General features: G+C 40.1%; 1 protein-coding gene across 6 annotated transcripts in view; it reads right to left on the minus strand.

Annotated features, from left to right (window-relative positions):
* LRCH1 (leucine rich repeats and calponin homology domain containing 1) overlaps nt 1-16,465 on the minus strand; it is a 181,566-nt gene that overhangs the window by 49,935 nt on the left and 115,166 nt on the right. For all 6 annotated transcript variants that reach the window (XM_006743249.3, XM_006743250.3, XM_006743251.3 and 3 more), the window contains 6 exons: nt 14,080-14,185; nt 9,676-9,812; nt 8,828-8,955; nt 7,587-7,650; nt 4,578-4,683; nt 2,623-2,750 (listed from right to left, as the gene is read on the minus strand). In XM_006743249.3, the coding sequence (XP_006743312.2) occupies nt 2,623-2,750; nt 4,578-4,683; nt 7,587-7,650; nt 8,828-8,955; nt 9,676-9,812; nt 14,080-14,185 (669 nt within the window). The remainder of the gene's footprint in view (nt 1-2,622; nt 2,751-4,577; nt 4,684-7,586; nt 7,651-8,827; nt 8,956-9,675; nt 9,813-14,079; nt 14,186-16,465) is intronic.

Consider the following 16,465-nt stretch of genomic DNA (forward strand, 5'->3'; position numbering starts at 1 on the left):
AACAGCCAAAAGGTGGGAACAATCCGAGTGTCCATCTACAGATGAATGGTTAAACAAAATGTGATCTTTACATACAACAGAATGTCACTGAACCTTCAACAGGAAGGAAGTTCTGACACATGCTACAACAGTGAACCTGCAGGGCATTCTGCTCAGTGAAGTCAGTCAGTCACGAGAAGCCAAATACCATAAGATTCCAGCTCTGTGAGCGACCTACAGGAGTCCCTCATAGAGACAGAAAGCAAAATGGTGGCTCCCAGGGGTGAGGGGAGGAGGGAATGGGAAATTAAAGTTGAACGGGTACAGTGTTTCCGTTTGACAAGATGAAAAGAGTCCTGGAGACAGACGGTGGTGATGCTGGCATAATGTATGAATGTACTCACCACTGAACTGCACACTTAAATATGACAAAAATGGTAAGTTTTACGTTACATGTATTTTACCACAATTAAAAATAAAATTAAATTTAAAAAAAGAACAATAAAAAAAATTAAAAAAAAAAAAAAAGACCTGACCCAGGACCACAGTACCTGTTAACTTAAGAGTCAGAAATGTAAAGTTCTATTTCTTATTGCCCTCTTAGCACCTCCTCATGTTCAGATTCCTCTGTTAGTTGGGCTCGTCGGTCACATGAGGAAGTGCGTTCTACTGTTCGTGAGAGGAGGCGGGTGTGTGTGTGTGTGTGTGTGTACACGTGTGTGCGTGTGTGTATCCTTGAGGAAAAAGAAAGTGTAAAATAATGAACACAGAAAACGCCTCCAGTTGCATCTAATAGTTTCACGCATACCGCACCCAGATCTCACTGAAATGTGCACCCCCCACATACACCATTATTTTCCCAAATGAACGTTGTGACGGGCTTAGTTAGCACAGTGCATCCCACTGCTAAGACTTCCATGTGCTTCTTGTCCACTGTCAGCTCTGACACAGAGCCATGCTGCCTTAACTCAGCCTACAGCCAGAAAAGAAGCCACCCCTGAAGGGCAGTACATTCCTCAGGCAAGGAAGGAACAACAGACAGACCCAAGGACTGTCTCAGACCCAGCCCATTCTCCAGATACATCATTGAGAAAAGTCTTCTTCTGAGGAGGTGCCTAGCACTGGATGCCAGCCTCTGGCTTAAAAAACACTCAGACTGGGCGCCTGGGTGGCTCAGTTGGTTAAGCGACTGCCTTTGGCTCAGGTCATGATCCTGGAGTCCCGGGATCGAGTCCCGCATCGGGCTCCCTGCTTGGCGGGGAGTCTGCTTCTCCCTCTGACCCTCCTCCCTCTCATGCTCTCTGTCTCTCATTCTCTCTCTCTCAAATAAATAAATAGAATCTTTAAAAAAACAAAACAAACAAAAAAAAACACTCAGATTTTTATTAATTATAGATATAGTGCCTAGTAAAGTAAACACAAAATTATTGTGTCACTATCCAAATAAGAGTGAAATTCATGGGTGAAAATATACTACCAGAAATGAGCAAGAAAACATGTTCTAATCTCTCTTTGTTGGGTTTCAACTACAGGAGCCAAGGGTATTTCCTTCTAATTTTCAGTTTCATAATAAAAGAATAGCCAATAGTATAAAACACCACTTTTTTTCCAATTTGCAAAACAGGGCTGACCGATTCCTTTTGCTAAGTTACAGGGTTGTACAGTTCATCCTCATTATTTGTGGGTTCCATTTTTATGAATTTACCTACTCACTAAAATTCATTTGTGAATGAATCAATAAATCAATACTCGTGGGGATTCTCCAGAGCGGTGAAAACCCTGAGTCCACAATATGTGTGTGTTCCCAGCTGAGGCTGAACAAAGCAACACTCTGCCCTCTCATTCGGACCCAGCCCAGCAGCCATCAAAGCACCAACCTCAGGAAATAAGGACGAGCACCTGGAGCTCACACCGGCTCTACCACAGGAAGCCCGGGACCATCATTCTCATGAGCCTCAGTGAAAATGAATTTTATCCAATTATCTTTGTGATTCCTGGGGGCCACAATCTGAGCCAGAAGGACTGGCAGAAACACACCAATCATGTCTCAAAGTGGGGCCTTCACCACGAGCGTTAGCAAAGGGCTAGTTTTTCTCTATTCTTTTTTGCTGCTACTATGATGAAGGTTCAACCTGAAAACACCGTGACTTCATCCAACCTTTCAACACCTCAGTGCAAGGATAAGAGCTCAGGAATAAGTGTCCTCGGAATGACCTTCCAAGACAGGACATTCATTTCTAGATTTTAAGAGTCTCCACTTTTCTCTTTACACTATGGACATACTCTCAAGAAAAGCACTCACCTAGAATACATGGAAAAGAACGTGAAACGGTCTATTTTAACTTTTAGTGGATGGCGATAGCAATGCTGACATGTCTGCCAACTTGCACTGAGAGGTGGAAAGCTAAGTAATCACTGAATATAAAGGAAATCACACACATGTACAGCAGACACACAGAGAGGTATGACAGGGACCAGCTCCTACCTTCAGAAAATAGACACCCCAAGCTTTAAGAAGGTATAGAAACCGGAGGAAACTGGCAGTAAGCTGACATTTAGGTGATGGATTGGTAACCTTGAACTTAAATTCTAAGGCACCAAACAGAAGAAAATTTTTTAAAAATCAGCGGATCCTCAACTTGCCTTAATATAGGTTATAAATTCTGAACGGAGAACATCTGTTCCATCAGTAAATTGGTCTCTTTCTTCTCCTGAGTTGTCATTGTCACCCAAAAGGGAAGGCTCTGGTTGAAATTCCTGATGAGAGTCCCCTATTAGGAACATGTAGAGAAAGACAAAAAGATGGTTTCATGAAGAGATGAGCAAAGCACAGACGGCCCTCAAATACCATTGGACTATTTTCAGTCACTGCTCCTGCCTCTTCTGGAGGTCTATGAATGACCCAACTTTTCTCTTCCCTGAAAAGTGGGATGAAAAGATGAATAAAGGAGGAAAAACAGAAAAAGAAATAGAAAGCCCCCCACCGCCATGGTGAACTGGAAAGTTAAGGCCTCTTTATGGCTTCATCCCTTAACAAAGAAATGAAATCTCCTATAACTTTTTTAAGAAACAGAGGAAAGCACGTTTGAAAGAGGCAAAAGGAACACCAAGCAGATCTCTTCTCCATGATCTGCAAACTGAAAAGAACCAAGGAGGGCCACCTTTAAGGACTCCTACCCAGCAGAATACTCACTTCTAGAACAGAGAGGAAAAAACTCACTGGTGACAAATTATGTAATTCTTTTATTTTAAAAATTTGCCTAAGACACTACCTCCTGTACTGTATAATGTCACACAGCTTATCTAAGCTAATAAAATGGCAGTTTTATTTTTGCATAGAGTATACAGTGATTTTTTTTTGGACAATGTATGGTTCCAGTCATAACCTCACATACATGTAAATGCTAAATTTAAAAACCTGAAGGTAAAAAGTGAAAGCAAACACTAGACATTGAGTTGGTTCACACAGCTCTCCCATCACTAATGAGAGCATTTTTAAACTATTAGGGAGATAATCTGTATATTAACCTAGTTCTATACTGTTCATATATCATGAAATCATCTCTGCCACAAATCATTAAACACAAATCATTCACACTAAATGAAATCATCTCTGCCACAAATCATTAAATTTTAGTATTTTCTTTAAAAATCATTGAATAAACAGGAGCAGTAAAAAAAAAAAAAAATACTGCCCTAATGTAATCAAATGAGGGCTTCTCACTAAGACATGAAATATATTGCTAGGATTTTCAAGGTATATAGGACATAAAGTACTTAGTGATCACTTGGTGATTGTTAGAGAACCACAGAATTTGAGAGCTACTGAAGACCTTACATATTACCTAATCTAATCACCTCACTTAAAGGTGAGAAAATTAAGGTCAACCGTCTTGTCCAAAGTCAAGTGGATTCCTGGGCACACATCTCAACTACATTTCCCATCTTCACACGTGACCATGTATCCAAGCCTACCTTATAAGTGATGGGCACTCCTAGGCTCAGTTCACTAAAAACCTCCTGTGAGCAAGCCTCCATGCTTGGCCAGCTTCTGCCGTAAAAGAGGACTTGGGAACTTTGGAAATCTTGTGTTAAAGATGGTGGAGTCACAGCATGAAAGCAGCTTAGGCCTTTGAATCATTGCTTGGAGGGGAGCTGCCTGTCAATCATGAACTCCCATGCAGACTTGATTTGGACTATGTTAAGCCAATGAGATCCGGGATTTTATGTGCTCCAACAACTGGTGTTGCCTAATATATCTATACATCAATATTTGCTTTCCAAGAATGGATTTAAAGGCTGGTATATAAATCTTCAAAATGAGAACCACTCTACTACTTACTAGCTGTGTGATCACTGGCAAGTTACTTAAACTCTTTGAGCCTTGGTTTACTCACCTGTAAAATGGAGATGATTAGAATATCCATCTCAGAGTTCTGAACTTTAAATGAGATCACCTTCACAGATTAGCACAGAGCCTGGTGCACAGGAAATGCTCAATAAACTTTAGCTATTACCAAGGCCCTATTTGTGTCGATTGTAAACACAATATTTGAAACTTAAAACAAGCACATTCTCCCCATCTTTCATTCTCACACCTTTAACTGGGCTAAGGCGATGGCAGGAGTCCTCCTTGACGATCTGTTCTTCTTCCATGATGTTCGACATCGGCACATTGAGGCTAACAGCGTCTTCATCAGAAGGCTGAAAAGAAACAGTGCAATGCTTCATTCGCGGGACAAGCATTATCGATGTAGATTAAGAGAAAGCTACGTGATAAAAAAAATACTGCTAATTCTCAAAAACATAATATTGAGTAAAAAGAACGAGATACAAAGAACAATTCCACTTACATAAGTTCAAAAACCGGCAAAATTAATCTGTGGTATTTGGCGTCAGGACAGTGACTACTCTTGGCTTGGAGGCTGGATGTGTGAGTGGGCTTTCTGGGGTGCTCGTAAAGCTCTGTTTCTTGTACTGGCCATTGGCAATGTGGGTGTGTTCCACTTTGTCAAAATTCGCTGAGCTAACACTCAAGTGTTTCTCTGTACATATGTTTTGAGCTGAAATTTTGTCAGGTACCTGATGGCATTTCCAACCTAAGAGCAATAGTCAAAGCACTAAGAAGGACTATGTTATACCTGACGGAACAAAGGAGTAACTAAATATACAATCACACTAGCCCTAAGACTGACTGATCAATCCTTGTCACAGTAACGGTACTCTGAGACCTGACGACAACACCAATTTCCCAAAACTACATTAAGGTTTCATGGGGCTAGTCACCAAAAACGGGCAATATCTGTGACAATATCTCATTTATTCACAGTGCATCTTATGTGCAACATGAAGCTCCGGTTTATTTCCCTGTGTGAGACTGAGGAATATATAGGCATTTCAGCTGCATCAAATACATAAAAGTGCTGAATGACCGTAGTGCTTAAAAGGACATGTGTTCTGTGCAATTTTCAGAATAAGGCTTCGATTTGGTAATCAAAGTCAGTTGTCTCTGGGGGGCTTGTTTCCCACACTAGCTAATGAAGTTTATTCAGATAATCTACGATTCTGTGACTGATGAAATATGGAGCCTCATTGACTTTCCTATGTCTCCATTTTCGTGTGGCTATTTAGTGAAGAGCTTTCCAAATCACAGGGATCATGAACCTCCACAGAACACATCTCAGGGACTCGTGGGCTGCTCCTAAATTCCTGAAGCCGTGACTTTCAGAGTTCAGTGTTCATTTACCTTTGGACACGTGCACAAATTGTTTAGAAACTGACACAAAACAAGTGTGCATTTCATCCATTCAACAGATACTCATTCGGATTCGGCCGCCAATTTTTTTTTGCATGTTTATCTTGACAAAAATATGTTTTAAACTTCTTAGAGACAAATGCTAAATCAATCAGACAAGGGCAACAGCCAAAGAAAGGGAATGAGATGTGCTTTCTGAATGCCACAATGAAACAGAAGTGGGGAGCAAGAGAAACTGACCATAGATGGTAACGTATTTGCCAGACAAAGTGAAAATAGAAAGCTACACTGGATAACTCAAGGCCCTTTTCCTTCTAAAACACAAATTGCTTGGAGGTGTTCTCAGGTAACGAGGCTACAATGTGAGACAAAAAAAAGGCCAAAGGGAAGAAGCATGCACTGATTCTGTCGAATATAACCCTTTTTCTAGTCCTTCCTGCCACCTTCCTCCCATCTTAAAAACTTAGCAAAATTCCAAAGATATGCATCTAGTTAAAAGGGAGGAAATAAACCCTTGGCCTCCTTCTGGAATGGTATTAGCATGCTACTTGTATTAAGTGAGAACAAAAGGATAATGAAGTTCTTTGTGTGATGTTTTATTAATGAACTTAATTATCCTTAAAAAACAGATAAAGGATAAAGCAGAGTCTGTTTTAATTTCATAGAAAATAAGCTTAGGGTGAGTAATTTCTGAAATAATGGGACATTTCAGGGGACTTAGGAGTTTTAATAAAGCTAAGGGGGCTGAATTAAATACAACTTATAAAGCAATGTGTTGAGTATTTTCTCCCCCAGGGAGCTACAGTAAACTATTCATGTGGCTTCATGAGAGTAATTTTCTTTTATTGAAATTGGCCTTCTCTTTCTGCCTACAAACTCCTTTTGAAATGTTCTGTATTAGAAAGATTTTAAGGTATCCTAACTTTTTAATACATTGCTTTATAAAGCATTTCGTAGGAAATAAATGCAAATATCTTAGCTACATATTAACCCTCAAAGACCTGAAGAGAACAGGGAAAAGGCATCTTTCTTGGAGTCACAAACAGTACAAATGTGAACTCCTTAAATGGGGTAATTGACTTATTAATTACATCTTCAAAGAGTAGTATAATGTTTCAAAACTCAATACCTACAAAAACTCAATAAATTTCCTCAGAAGAGAAGACCTGATGATTCATCTATCCCCTACCCCAGCTATCCCTTCCAGCTCCCCTGCTCAAGAAACCCCATTTAATGGTATATTAGTGAAAGGTTTTGGGGACTGTAACTATAAGTGACATAAATATGCTAAATGAGCTATTTATAACCACTTCAGGAAGCTCTAGTGTGGGAGGCCTCTTAGCTTACAAATAACCCAAATTTATCCAGTTGTCTGAAAAGAACACAATCGAAGAGTTTCAGGAAAACAAATACTGCTATAAAAATTATGGCTACTTAAAATGGCATTTCCTGTGGGTAAACTGCTAAAATGCAATGCACATTTGCGTCCTGAACATTTATGCATGCGAATAACTTTTTTCCTAAATTATTCTGTCACTTAGAAACAAACACATTTATAGAAATGCCTCATGGGCACCTGCATACCACTCTTCGTCATTTCATATTTATGAAACATTCAAGAATATTCTAGGTAATGTGAGGAGTGTGGTGGAAGGGGAAGGGGAATAGGGATGTTTACAAAATATTAAATATGCAGCAAAAGCTAAAAACTTGGAGGATTTCAAATTGCTTTCACGAACATAATCACACATTCTCACACAGATGCATTAATGCCCTTTACCACAGAGGAGTTCAGGAATGCAGGCAGATATATCTAGCACAGAAAGAAAAAAAAACTAATCACAAACTTTACCTCTGTGGCAGATAAACGTTTATCTCCATTATCACTTCCGACACCCGAATCAGAATCCTTCTTGCTGGGATAGATGCCAACAGTACGGAATCCATTTAGAAAAAATTGAAATCACAAAGTTCACAACAAGATACATCAATTTCGAATAATGACTTTTGCTATACAAATTTTATTATTACCATAAGGCAACAAATCAGCAGCCCAAAATTAAAGGAGGTGGAGACAAGGGCCTAATAATCAGATATTCTTTCTAAACAGAGGACAAGATAAATTCTTTGTGTTCAGGGTTACTCTAACCAAGTAGCCTGTTCTTTGAAACAGTTAACAATTTTCTTATCTTATGGATTCTAGTGTCTAAAAAACCAAAAACTGCCTAATTGCTTTTACCTTTTCTAAGAGGCTTTTACTCTTATGTGGTTACTCTCAGTAATTCTGTAAGCTTTTATCCAGTGACTAAACAAATTTGATGTTTATAAAAATAAAATAATGAATACATATTTTAAGTATTATATAAAAGGTACCATTAGAGTAGGCTGAGATTTTAAGTCACCATGTTTTTTAGTAAAAAGTGAAGCAAAGGTCTCTGCAGTGAAGACCCCTCAAAACAATCTGTGTTCAGTGTGGGAATTTTGTTCTTTGGAAATTCAAGGCCCAATTTATGCCACAGAAAGGCCAAGGGCATGTGAAAGGATTCTAACACTTCCAAAAAGGAAATGGCACAAACTATGCAGGCTGCATTTTTAAGACAATTACAAAACAAAACCTGCAGTTTTTCTTAACAGTGTTCTGGAGGCAGATTAAAAATTAATAATTAAAAAGACATGCCTGAGATTGATACGGTTGTTTTAATTTAATTAAATTTAATTAATTTTAATTTAATTGACTTATTTCTGATAAGTAAAAAATACCTATATTTATATTATAGATTGCATTTATAAGGATATATATATATGCATATAACATACATGTATGTACGTATACATATCCACATGCACACACAGCACACACAGTACCCAGGAAAGACTGATTATTGACTAGAATAGGGAAGATAAGATTTGCAAGATGCCAAAAGGTTATCAACAGCACCTATTTTCTCTCTCTTATTCCAAAATGCTGAAACACTTGAGGTATAAATCTGCATTGGTTAAGTGAGGCAAAGGGATTTTTGGAGTTACCTACCTGGAGGCCCCAGCCTCAGCAAATTCTAAACCGGGGCTTTGAGTGACTTCAGTCACACTCACCTATCTTCCACGTGCTGGTGGAAATGTGGCCTCTCCATCGTGTGGAGATCAAGGGAGTCAGCTGTCTTAATCTGACATGCTTGTATGCTCAGATACTTGAATATGTGCACTTTGCCCTTTGTGCAAATCTATGGAGAAATTAATAATACATATTTGGTTTTCAATGACAAAACAAAATGTAAACACTCGACATGGAGGCTCTGTATATTTAATTTTTGCATTTTCATTTTAAGTAACACTTCAAAAATACACGCCAAATTTGACCTCTCCAAAACACATGAGAATTTAGGCAATCATTTCTTCCAAATTCTACTTTGAATAGAAAACCATCCTAACAGAAATGTGTCGAAGTCTAAATAGTGTAAAAAAGTAGAGAAGTCAGATACCTGACACGGTAACTTTCCAATTCTAGAAGGATTGATTTTGTTCCCACACAGTTTAACAGCTGAACTTGTAACTTATCTCTAAATAACCAACAATCATATGTGAAAATGTTTAAACTCCATTTCTCAGCTCACATGAAAGTATGGAATATAGTACTCTTTGATAAGCCGTACACTCCATGAAGGCGTTTCCAATGTGTGTACAAATGCTAACCTAATCAAACATATAATCCTAGGATTAGAGTGATCAAGACAGTGAGTGGAACGCTGGTGAACGGACTGGACTTTGGCAGAAGACAACTGATGGTAGTCGGATTCACCCAAGGTTTCATCTTTCGGAGACTGTGATCATGTCTAAAACAATATTAATTCAGCAGAATATCAAAGGCCCAGCTCTGCTGAGAGTTCCCCATGCAGGATTGATAGCACATCCCATGGTGAAAGAGCTTCGCTGCCATCCCTCACCTGTGCCGGAGGAGACTGCAAAGGGTTGTTCTCAAGTAGTAATACTTGCAGCTGTTTCATCTGTCTAAAACAAATGGGAATCACGAGCACTTTATTGCAGGAAAAGTCAAACTTTACCAAGGGAAGATCTACTAGTTCTAAAGAACAGGGGGGAAAAAAAAAAAAGAAAAAGAACAAATTCAGAAAGCAATAAGATTAAATGGCTAAACATTCAAACACTAATTCTCTGCTTACCAGGAAAAATATCAGTTAGCATAATCAAAGCAAGGTATGCATCAGGAATATGTGGTATGCGTATAAAATATTTTACTAAAGGGGAGGGGGAAATCTTTCATGGAGAGCGCAATAATTTTAAATTGTTGTTAGTTCTGGTAAGAGCTAGGAACACACTTGACATTTACAGTATCTGTTGTTTAGAAAAGCCTTTCTTCCAGCAAAACGATCACATAAGCCATACCACACAGGGTTAGGTTTCATAGGACATGTTTATGTTTTAACTTCAATAGTGAGCTTATGAACAATGTGCTAATCATAAAATATTCTTATCTAGTCAACGTATCTGGGCTGGCATAATCTCAGAACTAGTTACAAGAAATATGTTCATGGTTTTTTAATTCCACTTTTTAAAAACTAAATGCTATCTAATTCAGAATTTTGCAGTGGACCCTGTAATCCTGATTTGATGAGGCTCAATTCTACTGCTTTTAAAAAAGTCTTCTGTAGCTCCACAAGCAAGACAGAACATTATATTTAGCTTAAAATCCCCACCCAGTGGCATAATAAACGCTCAGTAATTTCAAGCACTCCAACTGACACTGGCAGTTACAAGGAACGAAGTCAAATATATTCCATAGAGCAAAGAGGCTGAGGGACACCAGACATGTAGAGGGACACGGGGCAAACCGGCAAACTGCTAAGATCTCTGCGTGAGACACTCTGGCGGGTTCATGTCAGAAGGGGCCTCATCATCTTTATTACAGGACTTGGTAAGGGGTGAAATACAGTGCTTTCAAAGACGCAAGAAGTTCCAAAGTGGAGGATAGGCAGGCACCATATAAAGTGACCTGCAGTGAGAATTAACCCAATTCCTTCTCTCCCCCTAGTATGCCCTAGGGTTTTCACCTGACTCAGCTATGCTACTTCAAGTTCCACAAATAAAGATGCTCTTAGCAACCAGTATCTCTTCTCCTATTCACCTGGCTCTGGGCCTCTGGGTGTGTAAGGGACTTTCCTTCTTTCATGCTTTAGTGAATTACATTGTATTTAAAAAACAGAGTCAAGTTGACTCAAGTGCTAGAAGAAAGGCAGAAGAGCATCCAACTCCGCAGGTCCCAAGCTCAGCTCTCTGTGTCAATTGCCGAGTAATTCACTGCCCAAACCCAGTCCCCACCCCCTACCCCCAACAGCGGGGTGAATGATTTGCCTCACACCCTACTCATCCTGGAGGTTGCCTTGATGATGCCTTGCTGTGAGCAGCAGAAGGTGAAGGAGAGAGGGAGGAAGAGAACCTGGAGGACAGCAAAACAAGAAAATCAAAGGAAAAGGGAAAGTAAGATCCCTTTCACTTCGTAGTTTATTTCTAAAACAGGGCTAAGGCTTAGAGGGATTTATATACGAGACGAATATCTCCTTGCTGTAACCCTTAGTGATATTAATCCATCTCTGAGACTGTTAATTTTACTCACTAAACTTAGGTTGGCAAATTAGTGGCAAAATCTAACTGGAGTCTGGATCTTCAGCAAGTCTTTGCCGCTGAAAGTGAAGACTTTTAAGCAAGACTGAGGGCCAAGTTCCTGGCAGCCGTAGCAGGAAGGGGAGAAGAGGCAACTTAAATAAATAAGGTAAATAAAGTAAGAATGGTTTTTATAATGACTGTTCCTGTTAATTGCAGTTTGGAACACAACTACCATCTTAGTTTAGGAAAATGAGAGCCTGGCAGTTTCCTAACAAGAAAATGGGGGTGGGGGTGAGGGGTGATGATAACTCCAGCCCAGAAATGGTCAAAAGAAACCGGGCAGGAAAAGGGAGGAAGAAAAAAAAAATCCCAAGGAATCTTCTGTTGCAAAGAAGGTCAATGACTGGCTCCTTTAATCTTAACTCTGTCCATTCTGGTCCTAGAAAAAACAAAATATGGTCTCCTCATTGCAGTATTTGTAGTAAAAGCACCACAAAATTGATATGGGTAATTAGGCCACAGACTTGTTTTCCCTCCTCAGATTGAAAGCATACGGGGAGGGGTACTCAGAGAGGAAAAACAAGTCAATATGGAAAATCTTTAAATTCACTGCCTGAAAGCACTATCAATGCTCTTTTGTTAATAGAGTTCTCCAGAGTGAAGCAAAAAAGAAACTTGATATTCAGGAAGTTAAAAAAAAAAAAAAAAGGAAAAAAAAGATTTTTCCAGTAAACTGAAGTTTTAGCTTTGAATATATTTTAAAATATTAAACCTGAGAAAACACAATTATGAAAAGGATAGAAATGTATAACTGATCTTTTCAAGGGAAAGGAATGCTCTGAAGGTAAGAGCATAGAGAGTGCTGAGAGAAAGAAAAACCTTGGTTTGCAGACACACTGTTTACACGTTTCTAGACTATTACAGGCAACCGTGAAATGACTCTCTTACATTTTTCTTTTGAAAATGAGAGTCTGATGTTCTGTAATGATTTTTCAATGATTAGCATGAGAGCTACATTTAGAGGCCAGTGTTCTTTAATGCCACAAAAGGTTAAATGCTTAGAAATGTGCTGTTGGTAAGAGTGTTTCCCCTTTGCACTTGCTCCAACCAAGAAAAACAATTTCATCCATTCAAAATGGATTAGACAATGACAGAATGAAAAAAATCAATGTTTTCATACCAAGTTATCTCAAGCAATAAAGTAGTACATCCTTGCGCTGAGACAGTTTGTAATTCTACTTCTTTAAAATGCTGGTCAGTGCAAGAAAGGTGACAGATGGCAGGTAGGCATTCAAACCTCCCGTCTATAAAGCACATTGCATTTTATAAAGTTCTTTCCCTTCCATGAGCTTCATCTGCCTGCCTTCAAACCAAAGATCAAGATGCAGGAACAGAATAATAAAAATCAGGCAGTTCTCAACTAGCTGCAGTTGTGTCAGATTAACCAAATGCTTTTGTTTTTGTTTCCAAATATATGCTTTTGCTTTGAGGTATATTTTTAATTATATATTTGAAACCTGGTATGCCTCATGGCCTTAAATGAAACCGATGGAAATCAATGCGATCTTTGAAAACCAGAGTACGTTTTGGGGGAAGCATTCAGTATTCTGCTCATCAACTCATTCTGATTCAAGTCCAAATAACAATCCCAAAATAGGAAATTCAGATCCACCATTATCTACAAAGCTGCTTATCAAAGTTCTTAATGGTGCACACTTTCTGAAGAAATGTATCTTTTTATTTGAACTCAAGAGTCGATGTCTCAGAGGGACATACTGTAGAAGCCCACAGGTGCAGGGAAGGGTCTGCCTGAGTCTGGCTCCTGAGCAGGGATGTCTGAGAGGGCAACCAGTCTCAGCGCTGAGGTTCTGGAGGATCCTTGCTTCTGGCCTTTGGGAGACTCACCAAAACTACCAGTGACATTAGTCCAAGTACCACCTCAGCAGGGGTAGAATCCTCACCTGAAGCATGTATTATAGACACGAGGGGTGGTTCCCAACTAGGGTGACCAGATGCTCAAAGCCAGAAATCTTAACAGCTGATCTATAACACCAAGCACATCGCCTAAAGTGTTGGCTCGACATTCCAAAACATCACACATACATACCAAAAACAACTCATGTTGCCTCCTGTTATGAGCTGAATCGTGTGTCCCCAAATTTCCTATGTTTGAGTCCTAACTCCCAGTACCTCAGAATGTGACTGTATCTGGAGATAAGGCCTTTAAAGGGGTCATTAAGCTAACATGAGGTCATTTGAGTGGGCCCTAGCCCAATATGACTGGTGTCCTTATAAGAAGAGATTAGGACAGAGACACAGAAGGAGGATGATGTGAGGACACAGGGAGAAGAGAGCCATCTGTAAGCCGAGGACCAAAGCCTCAGAAGACACCTTGATCTTAGACTTCCTGCCTCCAGAATTGTGAGAAAATAAATTTCTGTGGTTTAAGTCACTCAATCTGTAATACTCTGTTACGTGAGCCTGAGCAAACTAACATACACACAGCCTCATATGGGGGGATGGCTGCATTGCTGTACTCCTCGAGACAAATTAAAAGCTGAATATTAACTTTTCTGGTATCTGCATGTGAAATTCATATAATTCATATTCATATAATTAATAATTAATATCATTAGGCATACCCAAACATGACTAGACAAACTACCTTCTTCACATAAGTAAACAAACAAACAAAAAGAATAAACATCTCCTGCTTTATTCTTTTTTACCTTGTGGTAAAACTTTAAGGTAATTTCTTCTGACATTCAGTTCCCGTAGAGATTTCAACTGACCTATCTGCTGCGGCAAGGCCGTGATCTCGTTGCAGCTGACATCCTGCATCAAAGGCAAAGGCAGAAATGATAAACACCCTTTTCCAGGAAATCAAGCATTTCATGTGAAACCTTCTTAAGGAATTTAAATATGAGGACAACTACTCAAGTACATTTTTATCTTGGTCTGTACATCCCTGGCCAAGTAAGGCTTAGCACAGAGAAGAAAAAGAAAGTGCACCATTTTGAACATCCTTTGAGGAGGAAAAAAAAGAAGAAAGGAAGGATGTCTGGAGCATTCGGGGGCTACTTTGAGGGCCTCGCGCCTGCTGCGTTCATGTGCTTCAATCTCATAATTCTCGAACCCATGAGACAGTATTCACAGCTTAATATTTACAGTCAGAAAAACGAGGCTCAGGGAGGTTACGTCAGGCATCCAAGGCAGTTAACACTTGGAACGAACGCCCACCCACAGTGCCTTGAAATAGAAGGTTACATATCCTACTTACCAAACACATTTTACAGTGAGAACCTATGACTATTAATGCATCTTTTGGGATGCACTATTTATGTAAGATGGAGTTCTTACTGGAAGGCTGCGAATATTGTGGGCCTAAACACCTTTAAGTACATTTTATAAGCAAGACTGTGGGGCATGTGGATGATGTCTTTTTTTGCACTGAAACACTGATATCCCATTAACCGTTGATTGGAACCACCTTTTGACACATGCAAAATGAAAGCTATGACATTTACAATGTTATTATACTCTCCCCCATCCCACTCTTCCTCCTTCTCTGGAAGCTCTGCTCTGCTCTCACCCCCCACCCCAGCTACTCTCTAGTCCAGAGCAGCATTCTCTCTCATGAGACACTATAATGGTCTTCTTGATTGGTTCCTTACATGGGTCTGCTTCCCAGATCCATCATTCACAGAGCTGTCAGAGTGTGCATTTCACCATGTCAGTTACCAGCTTAGATATTTGCAACAGCTCCTGGGAAACCCATGGGGTAAAGTTTCCAACTCTGGGGCAGGGCCCAGAAGCCACACACAGTTCAGGTCTGCTTCTCTAGCACCATCTCTCTGAAAGCCCTCCCTTGCATCCTCAAGCCATGTCATTACCGACTGCTGTCACCAGCGTGTGCCAAGGTGTTTCATGGTCCCAAACCTGTTCAGGCTCCTCCCTGTCTGGTATGCCATTCCCCAATATTGTCCTCTTGTCCCACCTACCTCTTTCAAGATTTAATTCAAGGCTCGCTCCTCTCTGAAACTTTGTGGAGGTTTCTCCCATTTATCGCCCTCTGAACTAACACCCAGGGAGAATGACCACTTTTCCCTCTGTGGCCCTATGCATAAACTATTACAGTATTCATATGCTCACACATTTGCCTTCTCTTATGAGCCTGTGAGCTCCCAGATGGAAGATACCGGGTCTTATCCACTCCATCTTCCTGGTGCCGAGCAGAATGCCAGGTATGAAGTAAGAGATCAATAAATATTGGATGAAATTTCTGAAGTCCATTCATGTTGACACTCTCATTCTGCCTCACAGCTGGAACCCCAGGATGCTCCAACATACACACCAATCCCTGGCAGGTCTTGCTTGAAATGGCAGAATCACAGATATACTTGGGCTAGGTTTGATCCCAATGAGATTGAGTCTTTAAATTCCCCACATCACTTGTGAACCTGCAAAAATTCCCCCTTTCACAAGGCAGCAGAGCAGTTTCACATTCACTCAGATGAGAACTCACCGTTGACCCATCCCCAGCAACCCCAGGGCTCATGTAAGAGCAGGACTATGCAGAATGCAGGGGATCACTGCCCTCTAATCTCTTCTCATCTAAAAATCCTCAGGTGACCCACCAATCTGGCAAGGTTACAAGGCTGCTAAATAGTATCACTTGCCAAAGAGGAATAAAATCACTCCTGCTAAAGGGAATGGAGCAGCCCTCTGTAGAGGCTGTAGATTGCACACAGTGCAATCAGCCGTGGTACCGCTCGGTGCTCTGCATCGGACTGAGGTGAGGTGGCGTGTGACAGGCTCACAACACTAGGTGTTCAAGGGCATCACCCCCAGGCTGGCTGTTGATGCATCACTCCTGGCCCAGAAAAGCCACATAAAATTCCATGAAAAACATCCCTAGTGTTTCAAAACAAAAACAAAAACCCACAAGTATATCTTCAGAGAAATAAAAGTCGGAGGAAGTAATTATAGAATTAAAAGGTCCAGAGATTTGTTCAGTCACTTTGAGCCCCTCACTGAGTCAGTAAACAATTCTGCCTCTCAGCATATACTTCCATATATGAGAAATAAAAAGGGAAATGCTACCTTTTCCCAATT

The sequence above is a fragment of the Leptonychotes weddellii genome, chromosome 3 (assembly GCF_054177405.1).
Source record: "Leptonychotes weddellii isolate Sample4059 chromosome 3, ASM5417740v2, whole genome shotgun sequence".
In the NCBI taxonomy this organism is placed as follows: domain Eukaryota; kingdom Metazoa; phylum Chordata; class Mammalia; order Carnivora; family Phocidae; genus Leptonychotes; species Leptonychotes weddellii.